Source organism: Taudactylus pleione, unplaced genomic scaffold, assembly GCF_031769625.1.
Source record: "Taudactylus pleione unplaced genomic scaffold, aTauple2 ptg000696l, whole genome shotgun sequence".
NCBI classification, from domain to species: domain Eukaryota; kingdom Metazoa; phylum Chordata; class Amphibia; order Anura; family Myobatrachidae; genus Taudactylus; species Taudactylus pleione.
The window spans coordinates 36,022-57,705 of record NW_028285098.1 but is presented as its reverse complement, the minus strand read 5'-3'; the positions used below and the strand labels follow the sequence as shown (position 1 = coordinate 57,705).

The 21,684-nt window shown below is 49.7% G+C and overlaps 1 protein-coding gene across 3 annotated transcripts; it reads left to right on the top strand.

Annotated features, from left to right (window-relative positions):
* Positions 1-1,523: 1,523 nt before the first annotated feature.
* USP21 (ubiquitin specific peptidase 21) lies at positions 1,524-21,173 on the top strand. 3 transcript variants are annotated; one of them, XM_088456292.1, is made up of 14 exons: positions 1,524-2,393; positions 5,743-5,807; positions 5,986-6,697; positions 7,609-7,668; positions 8,098-8,221; positions 9,539-9,650; positions 10,585-10,722; positions 14,027-14,091; positions 15,275-15,378; positions 16,070-16,156; positions 16,736-16,814; positions 18,405-18,512; positions 19,827-19,941; positions 20,026-21,173. In XM_088456292.1, the coding sequence occupies exons 2-14, from the start codon at positions 5,803-5,805 to the stop codon at positions 20,111-20,113; spliced, it is 1,797 nt and encodes a 598-aa protein (XP_088312418.1). In that variant the 5' UTR covers positions 1,524-2,393; positions 5,743-5,802; the 3' UTR covers positions 20,114-21,173. The 3 variants fall into 3 exon arrangements, with proteins under 3 accessions (XP_088312418.1, XP_088312417.1, XP_088312419.1); XM_088456291.1 differs by having other exon boundaries at positions 5,623-5,807; XM_088456293.1 differs by having other exon boundaries at positions 1,524-2,398.
* Positions 21,174-21,684: the final 511 nt, after the last annotated feature.

The window sequence follows — 21,684 nt, the reverse complement described above, 5'->3', positions numbered from 1 at the left end:
AGCGATTATACAGGGAATGACTTGTTACCGGAGGGATCACTGCTCCGTGTGTTGTCAGTCATCACAGCGATTATACCGGGAATGACTTGTTACCGGAGGGATCACTGCTCCGTGTGTTGTCAGTCATCACAGCGATTATACAGGGAATGACTTGTTACCGGAGGGATCACTGCTCCGTGTGTTGTCAGTCATCACAGCGATTATACAGGGAATAACTTGTTACCGGAGGGATCACTGCTCCGTGTGTTGTCAGTCATCACAGCGATTATACAGGGAATAACTTGTTACCGGAGGGATCACTGCTCCGTGTGTTGTCAGTCATCACAGCGATTATACAGGGAATGACTTGTTACCGGAGGGATCACTGCTCTATGTTGTCAGTCATCACAGTTATACAAGGAATGACTTGTTACCGGAGGGATCACTGCTCCGTGTGTTGTCAGTCATCACAGCGATTATACAGGGAATAACTTGTTACCGGAGGGATCACTGCTCCGTGTGTTGTCAGTCATCACAGCGATTATACAGGGAATGACTTGTTACCGGAGGGATCACTGCTCCGTGTGTTGTCAGTCATCACAGCGATTATACAGGGAATGACTTGTTACCGGAGGGATCACTGCTCTATGTTGTCAGTCATCACAGTTATACAAGGAATGACTTGTTACCGGAGGGATCACTGCTCCGTGTGTTGTCAGTCATCACAGCGATTATACAGGGAATAACTTGTTACCGGAGGGATCACTGCTCCGTGTGTTGTCAGTCATCACAGCGATTATACAGGGAATGACTTGTTACCGGAGGGATCACTGCTCCGTGTGTTGTCAGTCATCACAGCGATTATACAGGGAATGACTTGTTACCGGAGGGATCACTGCTCCGTGTGTTGTCAGTCATCACAGCGATTATACAGGGAATGACTTGTTACCGGAGGGATCACTGCTCCGTGTGTTGTCAGTCATCACAGCGATTATACAGGGAATTACTTGTTACCGGAGGGATCACTGCTCTATGTTGTCAGTCATCACAGTTATACAAGGAATGACTTGTTACCGGAGGGATCACAGCGATTATACAGGGAATGACTTGTTACCGGAGGGATCACATCGATTATACAGGGAATGACTTGTTACCGGAGGGATCACTGCTCCGTGTGTTGTCAGTCATCACAGCAATTATACAGGGAATGACTTGTTACCGGGGGGATCACATCGATTATACAGGGAATGACTTGTTACCGGAGGGATCACAGCGATTATACAGGGAATGACTTGCTCACCACTGAAGGCGTACTTCTCATGTCCTTATGCAATGAGTGCAATGTCTGTGTACGGCGCGTCTAATCTAATTTACCAATGCCTGGTACCATGGTGGGTGTGTATATATCAGGGATTTTCAACACGTTGCCCTCCTGCTGCCATGGAACCACACATACCAGCATGCCCTAACAGCAACACTAGAAGGGCTTGCTGGGATGTATAGTTCCACAGCAGCTGGAGGGCCACATGTTGCACACCCCTGATATAAATGTATGCACAGCCTGAGGATGTTCCACAGGTATCTTACAATGTTACTTATAAAATGGACTCGCCGTCCGATGGGCCTGATTCAGAGCTCAGCGCTATTGGAGCCGCAGCTGCCATTTTTTATTTTATTCTTTTTATAGCTGAGGATTTGCGACAATATACTAACGGTACAGCGTCCGGGACTAGTACTGCGACGCCCACCGCAGTCATCGCAGCTGTCATACGCAGCATCGGTCACCGATCAGGCAAGCAGTGACTCCTTGAGTGATTCTATGGCAACTCTGAATGGCCGCCGTAACTGAGACGCTGGAGCCTTGTTTCCTGCGTACGGGATCGCAGACGCAGGACGCGACACGCCTGCGTTTTCAGCTGACGCTCTCTGTTGCCTCCCCCAAACGCTCCCTGCCTGTCAATCACTCTGCGAATAAAGACTGGCAGCGCGTGACTACACTAATGTATCTTGCCGCGTGCGCGGCTCCATTTGTGAAAACATTGGCAGAGCGTACAGCGCTGAATCCAGGCCCCTATGTCATTAATGACAAACTGGCATGGGGGATTTTAGAAACTCCACTGTATGAGCGCTGCAGTGTAAATGGGAGCTGAGGAGGTAAAGTGTGAAGACCTGGTGCCCGTAGTTAAGATGGCCGCCGCCTGGTCACTGATGCCGGCTACCGCTCTGTATGCGCATGCGCGTCTCCCAGCTCGCCACTCTCCATGGTAACGGTGTAAATAATGGGTGGGGCTGTGGCGTCTAGCACGCAAGCGCAGGAAGGAGCGAGTGAGGGAAAATGGCGGAAGATGCTGCGGTTGCTATGAGGCCAGGGAGGGGTAGGCCCTGACACCAACACACCGGGGCCGCGGCCTCAGGTAATGTACGTCTCTGCCGGGAGCGGGGGGCAGAGGGGTCTGACCAATATACTCCTGTGTGTAGGGATCAGTGATTCAGTATACTGTCCATTCTGTGTGTAGGGATCAGTGATTCAGTATACTGTCCATTCAGTGTGTAGGGATCAGTGATTCAGTATACTGTCCATTCAGTGTGTAGGGATCAGTGATTCAGTATACTGTCCATTCTGTGTGTAGGGATCAGTGATTCAGTATACTGTCCATTCTGTGTGTAGGGATCAGTGATTCAGTATACTGTCCATTCTGTGTGTAGGGATCAGTGATTCAGTATACTGTCCATTCAGTGTGTAGGGATCAGTGATTCAGTATACTGTCCATTCTGTGTGTAGGGATCAGTGATTCAGTATACTGTCCATTCTGTGTGTAGGGATCAGTGATTCAGTATACTGTCCATTCTGTGTGTAGGGATCAGTGATTCAGTATACTGTCCATTCTGTGTGTAGGGATCAGTGATTCAGTATACTGTCCATTCAGTGTGTAGGGATCAGTGATTCAGTATACTGTCCATTCTGTGTGTAGGGATCAGTGATTCAGTATACTGTCCATTCTGTGTGTAGGGATCAGTGATTCAGTATACTGTCCATTCTGTGTGTAGGGATCAGTGATTCAGTATACTGTCCATTCTGTGTGTAGGGATCAGTGATTCAGTATACTGTCCATTCAGTGTGTAGGGATCGGTGATTCAGTATACTGTCCATTCTGTGTGTAGGGATCGGTGATTCAGTATACTGTCCATCCTGTGTGTAGGGATCAGTGATTCAGTATACTGTCCATCCTGTGTGTAGGGATCAGTGATTCAGTATACTGTCCATTCAGTGTGTAGGGATCAGTGATTCAGTATACTGTCCATTCTGTGTGTAGGGATCGGTGATTCAGTATACTGTCCATTCTGTGTGTAGGGATCGGTGATTCAGTATACTGTCCATCCTGTGTGTAGGGATCAGTGATTCAGTATACTGTCCATTCAGTGTGTAGGGATCAGTGATTCAGTATACTGTCCATTCAGTGTGTAGGGATCAGTGATTCAGTATACTGTCCATTCTGTGTGTAGGGATCAGTGATTCAGTATACTGTCCATTCAGTGTGTAGGGATCGGTGATTCAGTATACTGTCCATTCTGTGTGTAGGGATCGGTGATTCAGTATACTGTCCATCCTGTGTGTAGGGATCGGTGATTCAGTATACTGTCCATCCTGTGTGTAGGGATCGGTGATTCAGTATACTGTCCATTCAGTGTGTAGGGATCAGTGATTCAGTATACTGTCCATCCTGTGTGTAGGGATCAGTGATTCAGTATACTGTCCATTCAGTGTGTAGGGATCAGTGATTCAGTATACTGTCCATTCAGTGTGTAGGGATCAGTGATTCAGTATACTGTCCATTCTGTGTGTAGGGATCGGTGATTCAGTATACTGTCCATTCTGTGTGTAGGGATCGGTGATTCAGTATACTGTCCATCCTGTGTGTAGGGATCAGTGATTCAGTATACTGTCCATTCAGTGTGTAGGGATCAGTGATTCAGTATACTGTCCATTCAGTGTGTAGGGATCAGTGATTCAGTATACTGTCCATTCAGTGTGTAGGGATCAGTGATTCAGTATACTGTCCATTCAGTGTGTAGGGATCAGTGATTCAGTATACTGTCCATTCTGTGTGTAGGGATCAGTGATTCAGTATACTGTCCATTCAGTGTGTAGGGATCGGTGATTCAGTATACTGTCCATTCTGTGTGTAGGGATCGGTGATTCAGTATACTGTCCATCCTGTGTGTAGGGATCGGTGATTCAGTATACTGTCCATCCTGTGTGTAGGGATCGGTGATTCAGTATACTGTCCATTCAGTGTGTAGGGATCAGTGATTCAGTATACTGTCCATCCTGTGTGTAGGGATCAGTGATTCAGTATACTGTCCATTCAGTGTGTAGGGATCAGTGATTCAGTATACTGTCCATTCTGTGTGTAGGGATCGGTGATTCAGTATACTGTCCATTCTGTGTGTAGGGATCGGTGATTCAGTATACTGTCCATCCTGTGTGTAGGGATCGGTGATTCAGTATACTGTCCATTCAGTGTGTAGGGATCAGTGATTCAGTATACTGTCCATTCAGTGTGTAGGGATCAGTGATTCAGTATACTGTCCATTCAGTGTGTAGGGATCAGTGATTCAGTATACTGTCCATTCTGTGTGTAGGGATCAGTGATTCAGTATACTGTCCATTCAGTGTGTAGGGATCGGTGATTCAGTATACTGTCCATTCTGTGTGTAGGGATCGGTGATTCAGTATACTGTCCATTCTGTGTGTAGGGATCAGTGATTCAGTATACTGTCCATTCTGTGTGTAGGGATCGGTGATTCAGTATGTCCATTCTGTGTGTAGGGATCGGTGATTCAGTATACTGTCCATTCTGTGTGTAGGGATCGGTGATTCAGTATACTGTCCATTCTGTGTGTAGGGATCAGTGATTCAGTATACTGTCCATTCTGTGTGTAGGGATCGGTGATTCAGTATACTGTCCATTCTGTGTGTAGGGATCGGTGATTCAGTATACTGTCCATTCTGTGTGTAGGGATCAGTGATTCAGTATACTGTCCATTCTGTGTGTAGGGATTAGTGACTCGGTATACTGTGTGTGTGTGTGGATCTGTGGCCTCGTATAATGGCCTCACTGTGTGTGTAGGGATCAATGGCACTGTAGGTATCAGCTACCCAGCATACTTTCCCCACTGTGTGTGTGTAGGGATCAGTGATCCGGTATATTGTCCACACTGTGTGTAGGGATCAGCGATCCGGCATTCTGTCCACACTGTGTGTAGGGATCAGCGATCTGGCATTCTGTCCCCACTGTGTGTAGGGATCAGAGATATGGCATTCTGTCCCCACTGTGTGTAGGGATCAGAGATCTGGCATTCTGTCCCCACTGTGTGTGTGTAGGGATCAGCAACCCGGCATACTGTCCCCACTGTGTGTGTAGGGATCAGCGACCCGGCGTACTGTCCCCACTGTGTGTGTAGGGATCAGCGACCCGGTGTACTGTCCCCACTGTGTGTGTAGGGATCAGTGACCCGATATACTGTCCCCTCTGTGTGTCGGGATATGTATCATGAGTGCAGGATAACCACACAATAGAATGTAACGGTTCTATTATATCATTGTTCCCAAAGCCAAACATGTATTTTATATTCCTGCAGCTGTGCAGGGGTTAAACCTACTCTCGTAGGGTTAGAAATCCCAGTGGGACGCCATTTTTACTCCTGGCATTTACAACGTCCTCTGGAAATCAGTACGGATGAACTGCTTCCTTCTTTCAGGCTGCAGAGATGTGAGACGAGAGAGCGGCACTGGGACACGCCACCCATAGACCGTGGATAATGAGGTACTTGGGCATATACACCCCCCCTAACACCCTGAAGCTGGAGGTTAACCTAAATCCACCATGTCTTTATAATGTAGAAATTCGGTTACTGTTCTTAGTGCTATCTCTGGAACAGAAGACCCTTCCCAAAGCCTCTTACCCTATTTATTATACGCTAAATATATCCTATAACCCACAGGATGCAACTCTCCCTAAGACCTGCAATGCCCCAAGCATGTGAACCCAGGTTTGCACGGAGTCGTGACACCCCAGTGATCACCTCACAGCCGACCACAGTTGGCAAGGTCCACACTTCCCTCCGTGCTGTCAGCCAGGAACGCTCGCCCAATGCTCCCACAGTCTACAGTAATGGATCGGTCTCTGCTCCAAAGCTACGGCCATTGCCTCCCCGTCCGGTGGTGGAGAAGAGCAAGTCGGACCGCGGTCGGAGCGCACAGCGTACAGATCCTGCCAGTAAAAGGGGACCAGTGAAGGCTAATCACTTGCTCAATGTCACCAGCCCTCCGCCATCCATCAAAGCGGCCGCTCACCCTCCTCAGGCCAGGGTGGGTAGTCTGTCTCGTTCCAAATCTGTCAGTCACGGGGACCTGAGCTTGAACAGAGATAAGACGGAGGAGATCAGCAAAGGTCTGTCCCAGGTGCTGGTCAGAGAGCGCAGCGCCTCGTCCAGCAGGAAGCCGCCATTGGACATTGCATCCCTGAAGAGAAGCAGTTCTCTGAAAAGACTTAACGTTCCTCCCGCTGCAGAGGCTCCGCAGAAGTCATCCATCACCCCTCTGCTGTCATTACGAGCCTGCGCCTCTACTAAGACATCGCTGAGAGAACCCCAAGACTCGTACCAACCCCCGCAAGCCTGTGGTCCCCCGGACAGCCAGTCTCGGTCTTCTCTTGTAAGTATGTGCAACCACAAGCTCCGCTGATTAGTCCAATATTGGGTCGTATTGGAGATGGCTCCTAATGAAATCACTGTGATCGCTTTCACGCATGGCCATTATTCCGCTTGGGTGATGGGACATTTTTGCTTAGTCAACCGCATCAACAGCCCCCTGTGAGTGCCCACCGGCCATATTGTCGGACCTGTAGCCAGACCTCCTCGTCATTGCATTGCAAGCAGAGATATATATATATATATATATATATATATATATATATATCTGTTTATAGTAACAATACAGTTGTTGTGTATAGGGAGACAGTGGTGTGTATCCTTATGTAACTATGCATACATTGCTGAGGTGTCCCTTGTACCCTGCCCTCCTCCTCCTCCTCCTCCTCCTGAGAATGACACTACAGCTAATTAATCCCAAGGAGATGAGCTGCTGAACCACCTTGAATAGTCCCAGTGACAATCCGTTGAGAGGATGAGACCGGCCCACTAAGCCCCTCAGTCTCCAAAGTGCTATCCAGCGGGTAGGACAGACTGGCACCCTCGCAGAGCCGCACCATGCCTGGGCTGCAGGGGACCGGTCTGGTGGAGCTACCCCAGAAACTCCAGCGCACCTTGGCCGACAGGAAGGAAGTACAGGGGAGAGGGGCTGACATTTCCGAATCGGTAGTCCATACTGCTGTGATGGGTCTGCTACTAATGACCAGCGAGGTAACGCCAGGCGATAGGGACGGGGGATTCACGCCCCACCTTGATACCTTATGTAACTTTGCAGCGTGTGATGTCTCAGATGCCCCGCTCATGCCCATTACCCGCTCTCTCTCTCTGCACATTGTGCTGCCAGCAGCTGACTGTTCTCTGATTGAATTAAGGAGAATGGCGTCTGTCTGTAACCCTCTCTCTGTTCTCTTGCAGCCCCCGCGTGTTCCTGTCCTCGGCTCGGGGCATGTCGGACTGAGGAATTTAGGCAACACGGTAGGTTTTGTGCAGCCCCTATTACAGCATTTGTAGCCTTTTCTGTAGATCAAGTTTGGGAAACTCTTGTGGAACTACAAGTACCAACATGCCCTGCTAGTCTAGTCCTGAGAGACCTATCCTTTTCTCACAGCCCACTTCAGAGAATTCATTACTAGCATCATTGGCCGGATAAACTGTCCTGGAAATTCCCTCATTACGCTGCAGTGTTTGTTTTTAAATATAATTTTTTTTTGGTAATTGTTAAATACTAGTCTCCGAGGGGCTTTTACGTGAATAATTCTGTAACTGGTCTGTATTGCTGGTATATAGATTAGTTTATGCTATCTCCCAGCACCCTCGCTGCTTACATATGGTTGCCAGTGGAATAGATATTAGCGAATCTCAGTCAGTCAGTGTGTACATATAATATATATATATTCCTTGCAGTGTTTCCTAAACGCCGTTCTCCAGTGTTTAAGCAGCACACAACCCCTCCGGGATTACATCCTCTGCCAAGAATTCCGCCAGGAGCAGGCCGTGAACTCCAGGACGCCACAGGATCTCACAGAGGGTACGCTGTGCGGCGTCACTGTCTGTTATATATAACGGTCTCCTGCCCGCAGGATCCGCTGTGCCAGCACGTTAGTAAATGTACATTTTAACGGGCGTTTAGCACAGTAGTAGGTGGACACCCATTTGTTAGCGCTTACTTTGATAATACTGGGGGCGATTACCACCACAAGCTGCATGCCCCCTTATAAAGTACCGCCCTGGATGTGCAGCAAGGCCCAGCATATTGGGGTTCTGGAACCCGTCCGTACCCCCGTCCTACCCTCCCCCAATCGTAAAGCGACCATCACTGAAATGCGGAGCACTGAATTTTTTTCAGCTGTAAATGTCGCCATAGACAGACCTCGCTCGCCAAGCGCAATAATACTTGGCGTTTACAGGAGAGACTTACAACATTGTAAAACAGTACTGTTCTTCAAATGGCGCCCTTCTCTGACGTCCTGGTGTGCGCGCCTCAGTCCACAGAAAACGCAGAGATACCATTCAACAAAAATAATGAACGTTTCTATAATTGAATACCGCCGTGTTAGCAGACTGGCGAATAGAATGGCGCTGTAAATTGGGGCTTTCCTGTAACACATTTCCTATCTTCCCCATGATCCTCAGATCTGTCCTATGATTAACTAGCAAAGACCCCGACATCACGCGCTTTACCGATTGTTTTACGTGGCGGCCAGAGCTGAGCAGGGTATTTGGGTAAGAAAAGGGGGCACAATTAGTACTATCATAGTAACAAACTGACACTAATGAGGGAGAGTTACCCTCTTAGCAGGGTCTCACGTTGGAACAGCGCCTCTAAGTGGTCACAGCATATTATGACTCTGACATGGTTACGTACAGCACAGTAGGTGCCCCACGCATCTCATCTTGGATTTTAAGTAATATTTTAGGACCTGCTTTGATGGGTTCTGTTGTCACTTTTTCAGTCATCTCTCTATATACAAACTTTCCCCTCTCTCGCGTCATAAATTGTGGCTGGTGTGAAGGGAGATAGAAATCATCTCGATATAAGTCGCCCTCACTAAGTATATGTGGCATGTGATGTTTGTCTGGATAAAGGCCAGTAGGTGGCGCTGTTACCACTGAAGCCTATGGAGAGGTTCTGCGCATTCGTTATATCTTGATGTATATCATGTGTTGGGGAGTAATATTCCTGTTACACAACAAACTTCCTTCTCATTACTACAGCCTCGGCGTGTGGTTTAATATAACTCACTAGTTACATATGAGATCCCCGGAGGGCTCCACCCTTTCTTGTATTCTGGCCTTCAGCTCGTCCGTTTACTCAAAATAACTGTATTGTATGTCTCATCCCCAGCTTTCGCAGATGTCCTCGCCTCCTTGTGGAACCCAGAGCCTCCCGACTCTGCTAACCCAGCTCGTCTAAGGGCGGTCTTCCAGAAATACGTCCCGTCTTTTACAGGGTACAGGTAAATGTGAGATGTGGAGTTATTCTATAATGTCAGTCTGCTTACAATGTATGATAGTGAGTAGTCACTGACTAACACCTGTGTATTATCCTCCTTATTAATATCACCAATTACTAAATGGATAGGCTGCACTCTCAGTGATGTCACTGGTTCCTAGTGACTGGATAGGCTGCACTCTCAGTGATATCACTGGCTCCTAGTGAATGGATAGGCTGCATTCTCAGTGATGTCACTGGCTCCTAGTGAATGGATAGGCTGCACTCTCAGTGATGTCACTGGCTCCTAGTGACTGGATAGGCTGCACTCTCAGTGATGTCACTGGCTCCTAGTGACTGAATAGGCTGCACTCTCAGTGATGTCACTGTCTCCTAGTGAATGGATAGGCTGCACTCTCAGTGATGTCACTGGCTCCTAGTGACTGGATAGGCTGCATTCTCAGTGATGTCACTGGCTCCTAGTGACTGGATAGGCTGCACTCTCAGTGATGTCACTGGCTCCTAGTGACTGGATAGGCTGCACTCTCAGTGATGTCACTGTCTCCTAGTGAATGGATAGGCTGCACTCTCAGTGATGTCACTGGCTCCTAGTGACTGGATAGGCTGCATTCTCAGTGATGTCACTGTCTCCTAGTGAATGGATAGGCTGCATTCTCAGTGATGTCACTGGTCCCTAGTGACTGGATAGGCTGCATTCTCAGTGATGTCACTGGCTCCTAGTGACTGGATAGGCTGCATTCTCAGTGATGTCACTGGTTCCTAGTGAATGGATCGGTGCATTGTAATAAATGTTTGTCCAGCTTTTTATACTTTTAACAGCTTTATTCTATTCTTCAGTATTGTGTGATCCCTATGTAATATATTACGTTTTATTTCCTTACCTGAGCTTATGTGGTTAGTTCCCTATGTCTCAGTATTGGTAATGTGACCCTGTACAGCCAGCAAGATGCTCAGGAATTTCTCAAGTTCTTCATGGATCGAATCCACATAGAAATTAACAGGAAATGTAGAAAAACTCCCAGCATCCTCTCTGATGCCAAACGTCTAATCTTACTGGAACCTAAAGACTCTCTCAGGTAACAAAGCGTTTGAATAAGTTGATTCACAGTCCTGCTCATCATAGACTGGTGCGGTAGGATCGGGGGAGAGGAAATCACTGATGGGTGCGGCAGGATCGGGGGAGAGGAAATCACTGATGGGTGCGGCAGGATCGGGGGAGAGGAAATCGCTGATGGGTGCGGCAGGATCTGGGAAGAGGAAATCGCTGACGGGTGCGGCAGGATCGGGGGAGAGGAAATCGCTGATGGGTGCGGCAGGATCGGGGGAGAGGAAATCGCTGATGGGTGCGGCAGGATTGGGGGAGAGGAAATCGCTGACGGGTGCGGCAGGATTGGGGGAGAGGAAATCACTGATGGGTGCGGCAGGACTGGGGGAGAGGAAATAGCTGATGGGTGCGGCAGGATCTGGGAAGAGGAAATCGCTGACGGGTGCGGCAGGATCGGGGGAGAGGAAATCGCTGACGGGTGCGGCGGGATTGGGGGAGAGGAAATCGCTGATGGGTGCGGTAGGATCGGGGGAGAGGAAATCACTGATGGGTGCGGCAGGATCGGGGGAGAGGAAATCACTGATGGGTGCGGCAGGATCGGGGGAGAAGAAATCGCTGATGGGTGCGGCAGGATCTGGGAAGAGGAAATCGCTGACGGGTGCGGCAGGATCGGGGGAGAGGAAATCGCTGATGGGTGCGGCAGGATCGGGGGAGAGGAAATCGCTGATGGGTGCGGCAGGATTGGGGGAGAGGAAATCGCTGATGGGTGCGGCGGGATTGGGGGAGAGGAAATCGCTGATGGGTGCGGTAGGATCGGGGGAGAGGAAATCACTGATGGGTGCGGCAGGATCGGGGGAGAGGAAATCACTGATGGGTGCGGCAGGATCGGGGGAGAGGAAATCGCTGATGGGTGCGGCAGGATCTGGGAAGAGGAAATCGCTGACGGGTGCGGCAGGATCGGGGGAGAGGAAATCGCTGATGGGTGCGGCAGGATCGGGGGAGAGGAAATCGCTGATGGGTGCGGCAGGATTGGGGGAGAGGAAATCGCTGACGGGTGCGGCAGGATTGGGGGAGAGGAAATCACTGATGGGTGCGGCAGGACTGGGGGAGAGGAAATAGCTGATGGGTGCGGCAGGATCTGGGAAGAGGAAATCGCTGACGGGTGCGGCAGGATCGGGGGAGAGGAAATCGCTGATGGGTGCGGCAGGATCGGGGGAGAGGAAATCGCTGACGGGTGCGGCGGGATTGGGGGAGAGGAAATCGCTGACGGGTGCGGCGGGATTGGGGGAGAGGAAATCGCTGACGGGTGCGGCAGGATTGGGGGAGAGGAAATCGCTGACGGGTGCGGCAGGATCGGGGGAGAGGAAATCGCTGATGGGTGCGGCGGGATTGGGGGAGAGGAAATCGCTGACGGGTGCGGCAGGATCGGGGGAGAGGAAATAGCTGATGGGTGCGGCAGGATCGGGGGAGAGGAAATCGCTGATGGGTGCGGCAGGATCGGGGGAGAGGAAATCGCTGACGGGTGCGGCAGGATCGGGGGAGAGGAAATCGCTGATGGGTGCGGCAGGATTGGGGGAGAGGAAATCGCTGACGGGTGCGGCGGGATTGGGGGAGAGGAAATCGCTGACGGGTGTGGCAGGATTGGAGGAGAGGAAATCGCTGATGGGTGCGGCAGGATTGGGGGAGAGGAAATCGCTGACGGGTGCGGCAGGATCGGGGGAGAGGAAATCGCTGATGGGTGCGGCGGGATTGGGGGAGAGGAAATCGCTGACGGGTGCGGCGGGATCGGGGGAGAGGAAATCGCTGATGGGTGCGGCAGGATTGGGGGAGAGGAAATCGCTGATGGGTGCGGCAGGATCGGGGAGAGGAAATCGCTGATGGATGTGGCAGGATCGGGGGAGAGGAAATAGCTGATGGATGCGGCAGGATCGGGGGAGAGGAAATAGCTGATGGGTGCGGTAGGATCGGGGGAGAGGAAATCGCTGATGGGTGCGGCAGGATTGGGGGAGAGGAAATCGCTGATGGGTGCGGCAGGATTGGGGGAGAGGAAATCGCTGATGGGTGCGGCGGGATCGGGGGAGAGGAAATCGCTGATGGGTGCGGCAGGATCGGGGGAGAGGAAATAGCTGATGGGTGCGGCAGGATTGGGGAGAGGAAATCGCTGATGGGTACGGCCGGATTGGGACAATATGTCTTGGGTACAGTGGGAATGAAGTGAGGGGTAGAGAACCTCTGATGGGTACAGTGGGTTGGCGAGGGGAGTGGAGAGTCCTAGGATACACTGGGGTTTGTGGGTAAGAGAGTCACTGATGGGTACAGTGGGGTTGGGTAAGAGAGTCACCGATGGGTACAGTGGGATTGGGTAAGAGAGTCACCGATGGGTACAGTGGGGTTGGGTAAGAGAGTCACTGATGGGTACAGTGGGGTTGGGTAAGAGAGTCACTGATGGGTACAGTGGGGTTGGGTAAGAGAGTCACTGATGGGTACAGTGGGGTTGGGTAAGAGAGTCACTGATGGGTACAGTGGGGTTGGGTAAGAGAGTCACCGATGGGTACAGTGGGATTGGGTAAGAGAGTCACCGATGGGTACAGTGGGGTTGGGTAAGAGAGTCACTGATGGGTACAGTGGGGTTGGGTAAGAGAGTCACTGATGGGTACAGTGAGGTTGGGTAAGAGAGCCACGGATGGGTACAGTGGGGTTGGGTAAGAGAGTCACTGATGGGTACAGTGGGGTTGGGTAAGAGAGTCACCGATGGGTACAGTGGGGTTGGGTAAGAGAGTCACCGATGGGTACAGTGGGATTGGGTAAGAGAGTCACCGATGGGTACAGTGGGGTTGGGTAAGAGAGTCACTGATGGGTACAGTGAGGTTGGGTAAGAGAGCCACGGATGGGTACAGTGGGGTTGGGTAAGAGAGCCACGGATGGGTACAGTGGGGTTGGGTAAGAGAGTCACTGATGGGTACAATGGGGTTGGGTAAGAGCTACTGATGGGTACAGTGGGGTTGTGTGGCATGTAGAGAGCTACTGATGGGTACAGTGGGGTTGTGTGGCATGTAGAGAGCTACTGATGGGTACAGTGGGGTAAGAGAGCTACTGATGGGTACAGTGGGGTTGGGTAAGAGAGTCACTGATGGGTAGTGGAGTTGGGTAAGAGAGCTACTGATGGGTACAGTGGGGTGTAGAGAGTCATTGATGGGTACAGTGGGTTGGGGGTGGCAGAGAGTGCTATAACCATCTCCTCTGCTGTTGTAGAGTCACAGATGGCTATAGTGGGGAGGGGGCTGGAGAGACACTTGCAGAGGGAGTCACTGACTTGTACAGCTCCTGTTCCTCAGTGACGACGAGCGAGCCAATCAGATGTGGAAGCAGTACCTGGAGAGGGAGGACAGCAGAGTGGTGGGTGAGTGATGTAGCAGAGTGGTGGGTGAGTGATGTAGCAGAGTGGTGGGTAAGTGATGTAGTAGAGTGGTGGGTGAGTGATGTAGCAGAGTGGTGGGTAAGTGATGTAGCAGAGTGGTGGGTGAGTGATGTAGCAGAGTGGTGGGTAAGTGATGTAGCAGAGTGGTGGATGAGTGATGTAGCAGAGTGGTGGGTAAGTGATGTAGCAGAGTGGTGGGTAAGTGATGTAGCAGAGTGGTAGGTGAGTGATGTAGCAGAGTGGTGGGTGAGTGATGTAGCAGAGTGGTGGGTGAGTGATGTAGCAGAGTGGTGGGTGAGTGATGTAGCAGAGTGGTGGGTAAGTGATGTAGCAGAGTGGTGGGTGAGTGATGTAGCAGAGTGGTGTGGGTAAGTGATGTAGCAGAGTGGTGGGTGAGTGATGTAGCAGAGTGGTGGATGAGTGATGTAGCAGAGTGGTGGGTAAGTGATGTAGCAGAGTGGTGGGTAAGTGATGTAGCAGAGTGGTGGGTGAGTGATGTAGCAGAGTGGTGGGTGAGTGATGTAGCAGAGTGGTGGGTAAGTGATGTAGCAGAGTGGTGGGTGAGTGATGTAGCAGAGTGGTGTGGGTAAGTGATGTAGCAGAGTGGTGGGTGAGTGATGTAGCAGAGTGGTGGATGAGTGATGTAGCAGCGTGGTGGGTAAGTGATGTAGCAGCGTGGTGGGTAAGTGATGTAGCAGAGTGGTGGGTAAGTGATGTGACGCTGGTTCAGGTTATTAATGCTGTCAGGAGAGACTGAGATATTACCACATATTGCTAAATGTTAATGACTCTCTTAGTCACAGTATTGGGGGTCAGACACCTCTCAGCCTATTACTTATTTTATACCATCTGGGCTGAGTCCTTTATTATCATGCCCCATTGATACCACATACGGCGCCTGTGAGGATACAGGTGCATCCAATGTAGAGATAATCTGTGTCATACCCAAGGGTGACACACACACACACATAACTCCTATAAAGGCGTAAAATGCATCAGGAAGATGAAGTATGGCGATACACCGTGATCAGAAAGCCCTGTAATCCCTGTATATACAGTAATGTTCTAGCACCTTATGGACCACAGGTACCAGCATGCCTTTTGCACATGTACCATAGAGGTCATCCTGTCCATCCGTCCGTCTCATCATTTTCTGCCCCTCTAGATCTATTTGTGGGACAGCTAAAGAGCTGCCTGAAGTGCCAGTCTTGTGGCTACCGATCGCCTACGTTTGAGGTCTTCTGTGATCTGTCTCTGCCCATCCCCAAGGTACGGAGAGGGGGGCGGAATTTGCTGCATGGTCTGTATGTTGTTACCCTGACTGTCTCCCAGTGAACAGACCTTAGAGGTTTGACTATCCCCCGATGAGACCCCATGAGAGCCGCAGACCCTGCTGCATAAGACACATAATGTAACAGGACGGTCGTCACACCTGCGCTTCTCGCTGATTCCTGGGTGGGCGGGGCTATCACTAGTCCTGCTCTGTATCTCATTGGTGGGACATCTCCATCCGTACACAGGGCGCTGCTTTGAATCTAAATAATAACTCCATCCACTTATAAACATTATGCAGAATTTGGTGACCTAGGGGTATCTGCTGGGTTCCCCCACCGCACCTTTGTGGGTCCCTCTGCTCTCTGATACTTGTTCGGGGTTTATAAAGTGTTAACAGGAATGGTCTGTCAATGAGGGAGGGGCTGTAATAATAACCTGAGCTAAGCCTATCTCAGCAGGATTGATGAGCCGGTTTTGGTCCACCAGCCGCCAAAACTTTAAATCCAGTGGACACATTTTGTATGATAGGGTCGTTATAAATGAGGTAACATGAATATATAGACCCTGTAGCAATGTTGCTGCTGCTATGTACTAAGTGACTGTGACACGTGCTATTATCTGTCTGTGTCTATAGTGATAATCTATCGGCCTCTGACCTTATGGTCCCCATTCTCCCTCCCTGCAGAAAGGATTCACCAGCGGTAAAGTCTCCCTTCTCGATTGCTTCAGCCTGTTCACTAAGGAGGAAGAGTTGAACTCTGAGAACGCCCCGGTAATTCCCCCATATCTCGCTGTCATAAACCAGTTAGGTCCCATCTATCACCACACACGCATGTATGATAGGTCCCGTCTATCACCACACACGCATGTATGATAGGTCCCGTCTATCACCACACACGCATGTATGATGGGTCCCGTCTATCACCACACACGCATGTATGAGGGGTCCTGTCTATCATCACACACGCATGTATGAGGGGTCCCGTCTATCACCACACACGCATGTATGAGGGGTCCCGTCTATCACCACACACGCATGTATGAGGGGTCCCGTCTATCACCACACACGCATGTATGAGGGGTCCCGTCTATCACCACACACGCATGTATGAGAGGTCCCGTCTATCCCCACACACGCATGTATGAGAGGTCCCATCTATCCCCACACACGCATGTATGAGAGGTCCCATCTATCACCACACACGCATGTATGAGAGGTCCCATCTATCCCCACACACGCATGTATGAGAGGTCCCATCTATCCCCACACACGCATGTATGAGAGGTCCTGTAGCTCCCGGTCTCCCGGCTGTATGGGAAGACACTGGAGATGATGATTTCTCTCTGACAGATCTGTGATCGCTGCCGGCAGAGGACAAAAAGCACCAAGAAGCTGACTGTCCAGCGGTTCCCCAGAATCCTCGTGTTACGTATCCTTTGTGTATTCTATACTGCAGATCCGATCGCCTCCTGTGATGGGACTTAGAGGGAGGACCATCTCTTGGTTCCCGATCGCTTTAGGATGAGAGGAGATGTGTTGTGATCTCTGTTTTGGTGCTGCACAACTAGCAGAGTGCAGTAATGGCTCTCAGCCTGTAGATGGCGCTGTGTGCAGCCTATGTACCATCGGCGCAGTGAGCAGTACGCCCGTGCGGAGACTCTGTTGGCCGGTTTAGAACCAATTGCCGATATATCGGTCAGGGTGGGCCCAAAACAAACAGATCAGGTGCGCTGGCGTAATCCCAGCGTTCTGGATGATTAGTGCCCATGGTAGTGACCTCAGATATTCCTGCGGCGACTCCTGCACAGACACCCCCAGGTAACGCGTCCCAGTTATGTCACAGACTGGTATAACTGGGGCACATAACCAAAGGGGAGATTGAGCTGGAGTGAACCATTACTATATGCGTGACCATGCATCCAATCTACTCACCAGGAGACGGCGAGAGAAGCTGAAAGAGTTCAGGGGAGATGTATCGAGCCTCGGAGGGAGATAAAGCAGCCAATCAGAGTCTGTCATTTCAGAGACTGTGCTAAATAAATGATAGAAGCTGATTGGTTGCTGTCAGAACTCTCGGGTGGATGATGCCAACCAGCACCCGCCACTGCTGCCCCAGGAACCAACACCACCCGACCCAGGGAGTGAAAGCTGGGCTGCGGTGCGCTGTGACCGCTGTTTTGGGTCACTTCCCCACTTCATCTCTCTCCAAGGCTTGGTACAGCTCCCATAAAGCTATTACACTTCCATGTTCTGCTGCTGATGTATCAGAAACCAAAAGTCTTATTCTGAGAGACTTTCTGATAGCGCTGCAAGAAGGGAACGTGTCCTGTAACTATGACAAAAACAAACAAATCTAATGTATGCACTCTGTGATGTCACTGGCTCCTAGTGACTGGATAGGCTGCATTCTCAGTGATGTCACTGGCTCCTAGTGACTGGATAGGCTGCACACTCAGTGATGTCACTGGTTCCTAGTGATTGGATAGGCTGCACTCTCAGTGATGTCACTGTCTCCTAGTGACTGGATAGGCTGCACTCAGTGATGTCACTGTCTCCTAGTGACTGGATAGGCTGCACTCTCAGTGATGTCACTGTCTCCTAGTGACTGGATAGGCTGCACTCTGTGATGTCACTGGCTCCTAGTGACTGGATAGGCTGCACACTCAGTGATGTCACTGGTTCCTAGTGACTGGATAGGCTGCACTCTCAGTGATGTCACTGTCTCCTAGTGACTGGATAGGCTGCACTCTCAGTGATGTCACTGTCTCCTAGTGACTGGATAGGCTGCATTCTCAGTGATGTCACTGTCTCCTAGTGACTGGATAGGCTGCATAATAGTGAATGGATGACTGTGTGTAGGTGACAGTTACTCGTTTCCCACTTCTCGGTGTCCCTGTGACTTTGCGTGTTGCCAATAAAAGGATTTGCAGTTATACGTTGTGCCCCCGCAGCTCCAGGCAGTAAGAATCTCCCTGTTCAGTCACCTGTGCCGCATCTTCCATAACTTCGCCCCTCATAGACCTGAACAGATTCTCCAGCACAAAGTTCTCCATAAAGAAGTGTTCGGGGTTTGTAGATTTCCCCTTACACCGTCTCAGCCTCAAGGAATTTGCCAGCGAGAAAGCCGGTAGGTTGGATGTTTCTGTGTCCTCAGCTCCGGAATGATCCCACCCTGGACATAGAGCACTCTGCGGAGATAGGAACCTCAGCACTGTGTATTGTTATCGTACAGATGTAATGAGGGTAGAGTTATGTTTTTCTATAGATATTCTCTTATTATTGTTTAGTCAGTGGAATAAATGTCTTTATTTGTTTTATCTGTAATTGCCGTCCTTGTACTGTCAGGAGGTGGCATCATTAGTAAGCTGATAGTTGGGCCTATAGCTCAGAGAGGACCGGAGTGAGGGATAGAAGCAAGGGAGCAGGTGGTAGAGAGCGCCCCGTGTACGCCCACTGCAATGTCACAAACCCAACGCCATCCTGCTTTGAGTGGAGTAACGCAAATAGCTTTTCCCACAGTTCAAACCGCTGTTGTCTGCCACAGGACACAGCAGTGGGGGGGGGGGGTCTGACGTAGACAGAGGTGGATTTATCCTATAAGCCTTCCCTACTACCGAGACGTGGCATCAAATTATCTGAGTAACACTCCTATTACGCAGGATGGGCGGGGCTCTCACTCTCCCGGAGCCAGGAAATCTGCGTCGGAAGGTGCAGACCCTGTCCTGGGCACACCCTACTGATGCCCGCAATACTGATCCCGTGCATGTTCAGACCTCTCACCATTTGTGTTGTATGCAGACCAGCCCTCTCGTCCTTGTCCCTCCCATCTCCCCGCCATACAGTAGTACCAAGTAGGACTATTACAGTCACCGATGCCGGGTGTGTGGTATCAGCCGGGAACGGTGAGAATTGAAGCTGCCGGAGTTCCTGGTCAGTGAAAGTAGATTGTAGGATATCCCAGTAACAGTGAGAGGGGATTGTCAGGTATTAGTGTCAAGGTCTCGTGTGACGGGATTAAGGTGGATCAGGGAGTCTCCTGCCAGAATGGGACAGATCTCAGATTACATGGCAATGTCACCTAAACTATATAACAAATCCTAAGGCCAAGCTAAACATAGAAACCAGGAGGTGGGGTTCACAAAGTCCAAAGAGCTTGCAATCTACTGGTCGAATGATAGAACCTAGTTACAAAATGTTTAAATAGTTTATATAATGGGAGATGTGACCAAGAGCTTACATTTTAGTAGGCCTGCAGTTCCAGTTTTCTTACAGATCATGGTATAATGGGACATCTAGTTATAAGCAGTCTTATCGATACATTGGAAGACCACAGCCAAGGAGCTTACAATCTAATGTAGTGTCTGGGAATGATGTCATTGAGCCTATATACTTGTATTGTAGATGTTTGCGAGATAACGTGTGTGTGACTTACTGATTCCAGGAAGCCCGGTGTATAACCTCTACGCCCTCTGTAATCACTCGGGCAGCGTGCACTATGGGCATTACACCGCCTACTGCAAGGACCAGTCCCGGTGGTTCGCCTACAATGACTCCCGGTGAGTTCCGTTTCCTCTCGGTGATTATTTAGCCTAGAGAATAATTTCGGAACTTGTCTGATAAAACGTTTGCCCTCCCCCCAGAGTCACACCCATCAGCGAGAGCCAAGTACAGACCAGTGAGGCCTATGTCCTGTTCTACCAGCTGGAAGACACCTGCATGAAGAAATAGCCCACCAGGACAATAGACCTTCCATTTAGGGGGTTTCGGTGACTTCTATCTCGGCTGCTGTTTGAACGAGCGACCGAATCTTTCCTCCGCCCGATGCGACTTTTGGCTGCCGAGCGGATCTGAAGCAATTAACGGGTCTCTACGGATTGGTTTAACAATTTCAGACTGCGCTGCCTACTGCAGAAAATGTGAGTTACGGCTGCGGGACTGTGCGCGACAGGGGTCTTGGCGCCAGGTCCAGTCACAGCAACGAGCGGAAATGGTCGTCTGATAAGACCTCACAATAATTTATTAGATCAGGTTTTGTACTTGAACTACAAGTCCCAGCAATTTCTGCTGTAGCATGACCAGTCGCTGGGACAGTTTGGACCTATAAGAGGAGAGGACCGTCCTGCGCTCATGGATACAAGTTGGAGAATATAGAATTTTTTTTTTTTTTTTTCAACAAAGTTCATTGCACCCCGAGCACTGACAGCAATAGGACGAAATGGGGGAAATCTCTGCACAATTTCTATCGTTTAAAAGAATAAAAAACATTTTAGGTTAACGGGTTATCCCACTGATAACGAAGCATAGTAACAATGACCCATAGTGCGGTTACTTTGTCTGAAGGAGAGGATCACAAAGAAATCTATATTATATATTTTCCTATTTTTATATGAAGCGGCTCATTTCTTGCGTTAATTCTTTTTATTGTTTCGTGAGCGTTACTGTCGCCATAAAAATATCACGACTCCGGGAGCTTAATTCCGAGCTACAAGTCATTGTTTAAAAAATCAGTAGCAATAAAAACTGATAATATAATAACATGTACGTGCCCCCCTCCGTTAGTGCTATCCTGTATTTTAACTAATTTATTAATTACCTCTAACTAATCAAACCTGTTATGATTTTTTTTCCTCCTATGGAACATTTTTCATGAAGAATATTTTTTGCGGGGTAATTTTTGGAATTACATCTTTGTCCATTTCAGGTTATTCTGGGAAGGTTTTAATATGTTTGGTACTAAGCTGAATGTATATGATCCTGTTGTTCTAAATATATTCACTTTTTGCAGTAAATGGACTACAAAACCCGTTGAACGTTTGGTGTCCTGTCTGTACTTGAGGGAGACCGTGCAAATCTCGTTATTCATACCTGAGCGCCGAAAAACTTCTCCTAGAGAAAGGAACCGCGTATACCACCTTAGACCGGCTATAAAGAGCAAACGGTTATACCGGCTACATGACGCTACAGCCTCCCCTCCCTTCCCCCTCAAACTGAAAGGTTCCCCGATCTGTGCAGACTAAATAAGAGAAGGTGGTGGAAGCTTTTTTTCCCATGCATACCAGACTACTTGTCTGCAAATCTATTGCCGAACTGTGCAGGAGCCTAAAGCAAGAATATATAGAGCATCGTTTGCCTGAGTCTAAAGTCTATTACGGGACTTCAGTCAGTACACATCGGGGGTGATCACAATGGCGCCCCAAATCACAGACACAATTTGCGTTTATTAAAAAAGGCGAATGGAACGGTGTACAGTGTGAAATATCGTGTGCCGTCAAGAGTCGCATATCCGTATAGCTTTGCGC